The following is a 7,126-nucleotide window of genomic DNA, read 5'->3' on the forward strand; positions in this document are numbered from 1 at the left end:
GTGTTTTACTATATAATTGTGTTATCATGGAAATATTTTTTTATAATGGCACACAGTAAAATAATAAAAAACATGGCATTATATTAAAAAACTATTTTTTTTTTGTAAAGTAGCTGGTCTTGCCTAGGGTGGAGAATAGTCTAACACCTGCCCTGCTAACATACAAAGCCATCCCAAGACCTCCTGCTCTCTAGCTTCCTCGTCACCTCCTCCCATGCTAGCTTTCAAGACTTCTCCAGAGCCTTTTCCACCCTCTCTTTATTCAAATCTGTCTGCCCTTAGGCAATCCCTGAAAATTCATCTCTTCATGGAAATCTATCCCGTTTTTTTGTTTCACTTTCCCCTTCCATTTAGATTGTAAGCTCTCGAGCTGGTCTTCATAACCCTCTCATCTTGAATTGTATTGTACCTGTACGGTCTCCCTTTTTAGTGTAAAGCACTGGGCAAACTCTGGCCCTATATAAATCCTGTATAATAATAATAATAATAATAAAAATAACTTTACCAGTTCACAGATTGGGAATTTGTAACTCCACTGAGAATTTTCTTTACATGATAGTCTTTTCCTCCCATTTAGTTTGTAGCCTTCATTACAATCCAGGGTTATTGAATCATATTCGTAATATCCTTTTGCCTTCTTCCCATGTAATACTTTTCCATTAATTAATTTGGGCTCTGGACAGAATGCTCCAGTAAGAAATAAATGCAAATGAAAAATAAATAAATACACATTTGTCATACTGTTTAAAAAAAGTTTTAGATTTGTGAATACTTCCATTTAATATGTATGTACAATTGCTGCCAATTTTGCCTTACAAGAGAAGAAAAAAATCCTTCCTGATCCCCATAGTCAGTCAGCTCACTTACTTGAATCAGGATTTTTCTCTTCTGGTACTTAGTAATTAAAGTGGTAGATATTATTAAAGAAAATGATCAAGTCCTTTTAAATGCCAATACTGTTTTTTTTATCATTACTACTTTTTTTTATAAAACATTCCACCACGTAAAGTTGAACTCCAGGTAGATATAAAAGAGACACATGAATGTGATGCTGCATTCATTAATACATCAGTAAATGTATTTATTTACTTGAAAGCAGTATAACGAACTGAATTTGATTCGGTATCAGTCTCTTGCAATCCATGTACAGCAGAGCTTAGAATGGGGATGGAGAAGCAGCACAGGGAGCCAATCAGTTGTGCTGTAGTGCAAGGAACTTGTTGATAAGAAGAATGAGCACATGATCTCATCAGTGTACTGCTTCTCCTTTTACAGTCCAGTCATAGGCTGGGGGAGGGGCAAGACCTGTAAGTGTTAATGAACTGCAGAACCGAAAAATCAGGTCTCCTTCCATGCCAAACAGGGCCATGCTGTGTAGCAGAGCTATGTAAATCTCAGAATGAATAGACTGATATACAAATACTTTGGGAGGTAAAACAGCTCTTATATATGTGTGTTCAGGTGTTTGCCTGGAGGTCAGCTGTAACCAGTCTTACAACCAGTCAAAAAAGCTAAACTGAATATAAAATCTTCTCTTCCATGCGCAACTGATACCCCCTTCGTCATAATGAAAAAAATATATATGCATAGATGTTTAGTTTTAATGTTTTTGTATATATCTTAATGCTTTATAGGGATGCACTTCCAACTTTTTAACATTTTTAAAAATGTTTTCAAATTATTTTTATTTATTTATTGTACTTTACTGTTGGGGGCTTTGTGGAAATATCAGGGCTCTAAACAGACCCCTGATATTTCCCTTTTAAAATATGAAAAGATATTGAGGATACAGAGTCCTCAATGTCTTTTTCTGCAGCCCCTGTTGGAAATGAACAGGAAGCCCCTATACTGAGTGTTCCTGTTCATTCATAAACTGTTGAGATAGTAACAGCCACTATATCCACAATCATGAATGAACAGGAGGTGAATAGACCACTTCCTGTTCATTCATAACTGGGGACACAGTAAGCATACTATGTTATTTGCAAACACTCAGCGATCAGTTCGTTCTGATCGCTGAATGCTTGTACTCCGCTCACCTTCCTAACCCGCCTGTCACAGGAGGCTAAGCAGGGTGGTGTGGGAGGAGAGCTCGGCCTGCTGTGACAGCTGACAGCTCTCTCCTCCCCGTACCGCAGCGGTCAGCCTCCTGACAGATTCTCTCCTCCCTGTTGACGCCGATCTGTGTCCCCTCCAATCCCTGCTGCCTCTGCCAACACATAGCAGCGGGGATCGGAGGGGACACATACTGGCACCCAGTAGGTAGGAGAGAAACTAGGGATACACTGAATTTGTGGCCGCATTTTCTGCCATTTTGGTACTATCGGCATTTTGCCCATAGTACCATTTTAAGCCAAAATGATGTTTTGGTGCATCCAAATGTTCTATTATTTGTGGGAAAAATAAAACATTTTAAAATATTTTTCTTTTTTTATTCAGCTAATTATGTAAATAATTATAATATATTAAATATATAAATATCATTATAGACATGCTTGGCCAGTCCATCACCTTGTCCCTCAGCTTCTTTAGCAAGGCAGTGGTTGTCTTGGAGGTGTGTTTGGGGTCGTTATCATGTTGGAATACCGCCCTGCGGCCCAGTCTCCGAAGGGAGGGGATCATGCTCTGCTTCAGTATGTCACAGTACATGTTGGCATTCATGGTTCCCTCAATGAACTGTAGCTCCCCAGTGGCGGCAGCACTCATGCAGCCCCAGACCATGACACTCCCACCACAATGCTTGACTGTAGGCAAGACACACTTGTCTTTGTACTCCTCACCTGGTTGCCGCCACACACACTTGACACTATCTGAACCAAATAAGTTAATCTTGGTCTCATCAGACCACAGGACATGGTTCCAATAATTCATGTCCTTAGTCTGCTTGTCTTCAGCAAACTGTTTGCGGGCTTTCTTGTGCATCTTTCTTGTGCATCTTTAGAAGAGGCTTCCTTCTGGGACGACAGCCATGCAGACCAATTTGATGCAGTGTGCGGCATATGGTCTGAGCACTGACAGGCTGACCCCCCACCCCTCAACCTCTGCAGCAATGCTGGCAGCACTCATACGTCTATTTCCCAAAGACAACCTCTGGATATGACGCTGAGCACGTGCACTCAACTTCTTTGCTCGACCATGGCGAGGCCTGTTCTGAGTGGAACCTGTTCTGTTAAACCGCTGTATGGTCTTGGCCACCATGCTGCAGCTCAGTTTCAGGGTCTTGGCAATCTTCTTATAGCCTAGGCCATCTTTATGTAGAGCAACAATTCTTTTTTTCAGATCCTCAGAGAGTTCTTTGCCATGAGGTGCCATTTTGAACTTCCAGTGACCAGTATGAGAGAGAGCGACAACACCAAATTTAACACGCTGTACACTCACTACTTTACATTGTAGCAAAGTGTCATTTCTTCTGTGTCGTCACATGAAATGATATAATACAATATTTACAAAAATGTGAGGGGTGTACTCACTTCTGTGAGATACTGTATACACACACACACACACACACACACACACTACTGAAAATATAAAATAGTTTAAAAGGAGAACTATGAGGTGAGTGCTTTTCACTCACCTCATAGTCCTAGCCGACCTGTGACAATGAGACTGTCACAGGTCGGCTCAGTAGATCGGGAAGTGAGCGAACATATACCGGCGTTCGCTCACCTCTCGATCCTGTCACAGCTCCCTGCCGTGACAGGGGAGGGACTGGATTCCCCCTCCCCGCTCCGATATCGCTGACTGGCGGATCGGACGGGGGAGGGGGCGGGTACAGCTGGCTCTGCCTCTAGATAGGCAGAGCCAGCTTTCACGCACGCAGCTGGGCGGATCCAGACATAATTGTCGGGATCCGTTTCAGCTGCGGCATCTCAGTATATATACTGAGCTTAGGGTGACGGGAGGACTAGCGTCCTCCCATTACCCTAAAGAGAAATGGGGGAAAGCCTTAACCCCATAGTTCTCCTTTAAGCGGGCTTCATCTAATTTGGCTCACTCAAATGTATTAAAAAAAAAATATTAATGATTATTGAACTTACCCAGCTCACAGGTTGGCAAATTGGGATTCCACTGGAAATCATTTCCACAGGTTACTTTGTTTGCACCATTTAGATTAGAATTTGTATCACATGCCAGTGTTATTGAATCCCTAACTTTATATCCATCAGTTTTCTTCCCTCGTATTACTTTTCCATGTAACAGTCTAGGCTCTGGACAGAATGCTCCTGTAGAAAATAAATGAAAAGGCAAAAAATATGTTTTTTTTCTGTGTTCTTTCACAAAGCCTTTCTCTGTACATATAAAAACAATTGTATAAGAAACTCGTTTCAAACCCCCTCACACCTTCCACCAAAATTAGAGTTAATGCATTTGTTACTTGCCTTAAAGGAGAACTATGGGGTTAAGGCTTTTCCCCATAGTTCTCCTTAGGGTAACGGGAGGACACAAACTAGCGTCCTCCCGTTACCCTAAGCTCAGTATAACGCGAGATACAGCTCGCGGTATACTGAGACGCCGGAGCGGATCCCGACATGGACGTCGAGATCCGCCCAGCTGCGTGACTGACAGCTGGCTCTGCCTATCTAGAGGCAGAGCCAGCTGTACCCGCCACCTCCCCGTCCGTTCCGCCAGTCAGCGCTGGCGGATCGGAGCGGGGAGGGGGGAATCCAGCCCCTCCCCTGTCACGGCAGAGAGCTGCACAGTCTGCACAAAGACTGCACAGTCTGCACGGCTGTGCAGCTATCACTGGCTTTTTCCTTGGTCCATGCATTTACTTATGTTTGTGTTTTTTCCATCGGTCTAAGGACCGCTGACATCATTACTTCCTATGCAGCTCCGTTGACTTGCATTAGACATGAGGATGCTGAGGGGGAGAGCAGTGAGTGGTCACTGCTGCAGGACAGAGGATCAGGTGAGTATATCTTCTTACAGCCCCCCTAGATAAAATCATCACTTGACCCTTGTAGTGCATGGGTAGCCCTACTGCAAGGGTAGGTTTTTTTTATATTTCAGAGTTCTTCTTTAATGAGTAGTTTACACAGATCATGACAAAGGAAATTTCTACATCATACAATTCTTAAATAGCTTAACCCTTTCAACCCTTAACCCAGACAGAGCGATTTGTGCGTTTACACACAATATGAATCACAGCAGGGGGTGTACCTAGATAGGCTACATTTGCATGCAGACTGCTCTAAATTACACCTACATGTGAGGCTTAATCTCCATGATTGAAGGAACCAGACAACAGCATAAGGCATATGGTGCTGACAGCCAAAGGGTTAAAGTGACATTAGGCTGAACAGGAAGACCAATTGTGAGTCAATCATGTAATCTGGAACGGAGATGAGCAGCTGACCGAGTGACGGGGGGGGCGTGTCCGGAAGCTGATGGCGGCTGAGTGCGTCTAGCACGAACAGCTACGCGCCACCCGCCCGCACACTGCCCACACATATTGGCTCCTAAAACGGCCTGGGGACGGCACCTACATAGCGGACAGCTACACGCCATCAGCCCGCACATTGCCCACACTTACTGGCTTCTAAGCGGTCGGGAGACGGCACCTACTTAGCGGATCCGCTTGCGGAGACCTGACCGCAAAGATGAAGCGGAAGAAGACTGGGAAACAGGGGGCGCCGAAAGCTCCAACTATGAGCCCGCTGCAACGCTACCTGTCGGCTGAGACTCTGAGCAGAGTACAGGGGTCAGTGGCTCGTACAAGTCTTTCCCCCAGGCAATCTCCACGCCAGAAATCAATGGATTCTTCAGCTCTTGGGCAGGAGCAAGGGGGTGAGTTAGACCATTCCATATTATTACCGATAGAGGAAATAGTGAAAACCCTCCCTACAAAAAACGAGCTAATTGACATGTTTGCTCACCTGGAACAATCAATGAAATCTGATATGGAAGCTATAAGGGGTGAGATGAAACAACTGTTATACAGAGTGGAAGAAGGGGAGCCAAGACTAGATTCTCAGTCAGTGGCAATTAGGACTCTCCAGGTGCAGATATACTCTATAAATAAGACCCAAAGGGCTACCTCTTATCGCTTAGAAGATCAGGAAAACAGGGGCCGCAGGAATAATATGAAGGTCCGGGGGTTGCCTGAGGCGATAACGGATCTGGAATTGACAGAGGCACTAAGGAATATATTTAATAAAGTAACGGGACAAATACCAGCTACCCCAATCAAGTTTGACCTTATACATCGGGTACCGCGTCCACGCAGCATGGCAGCTGAGATCCCACGGGACGTATTATGCCGTTTCCATCATCATATAGAGAAAGAGAACATAATGCGGAAACTGCGGGAGCAACCACCGGTGGAGTTTGACGGAGCACGACTGCAGATCTTCCCGGATTTGGCACGAGAGACTCTTGCACGCCGCAGGGCCATGCGTCCACTTTTGGAAATCCTTCAAGCTGCAGGTATCCCTTATAGATGGGGATTCCCGTCCTGCCTAATAGCACGTAAAAATGGGAGGCCAGTAGTCCTCCGGTTCCCGGAAGAACTTCAGCAATTCTGTGAGACCTTATCTATCACCGATAATTTTTTTTCCTTTTTTTTTTCCACTAAACTTTATTGCTATCACATACGGGGGCTAATAAAACCCCCCTATGTGATAGTGAAATATGTGACAGGTCCTCTTTATGGAGACATCAGGGGTCTCCAAGACCCCTAATGTCACCTAGCACCCCCCAGCTGATGAAGCACAGATGTGCTCCATCAGCTTCTTTCCAGCTTCTGAAGCTGGAGAGTGACACAAGAATGCGGAAGTGATGTATTATACAACACTTTTGCATCCTTTCAGAGGAGAGGGGACCGGGGGGAGCGCGTGTACCGAGCTCTCTCTGATCCCCTGTGACACAGGCGCCATGCTGATCCCGGGCACAGCGGAGATATAGGCAAAGAAACGGGAGGCTTTAGAACCCCTTTAAAGTGCATCCAAAAACTAATCTGTAATATACTGCAACTTACCAATCCTCAGATGTGTCAGATGTGATGGCTGCATTAGCATTCTTTTTTTTTCAGCTATTTTATTTATTGTCCTCGCTAATACTGCCTTACTGCCTGCCCTAGGTTGATACGAAATACAGAACACCTCCACCTCACAAGGGGACCGGGGGG

The 7,126-nt window shown here is 44.6% G+C and overlaps 1 protein-coding gene across 1 annotated transcript in view; it reads right to left on the reverse strand.

The window, feature by feature from the left end:
* LOC108791741 (complement receptor type 1-like) overlaps nt 1-7,126 on the reverse strand; it is a 39,482-nt gene that overhangs the window by 6,252 nt on the left and 26,104 nt on the right. The window contains exon 8 of the mRNA XM_018562302.1: nt 4,038-4,223. Within this exon, the coding sequence (XP_018417804.1) occupies nt 4,038-4,223 (186 nt within the window). The remainder of the gene's footprint in view (nt 1-4,037; nt 4,224-7,126) is intronic.

This window comes from Nanorana parkeri, unplaced genomic scaffold (genome assembly GCF_000935625.1).
Source record: "Nanorana parkeri isolate BGI_ZX_2015 unplaced genomic scaffold, ASM93562v1 scaffold571, whole genome shotgun sequence".
Classification (NCBI taxonomy): Eukaryota; Metazoa; Chordata; class Amphibia; order Anura; family Dicroglossidae; genus Nanorana; species Nanorana parkeri.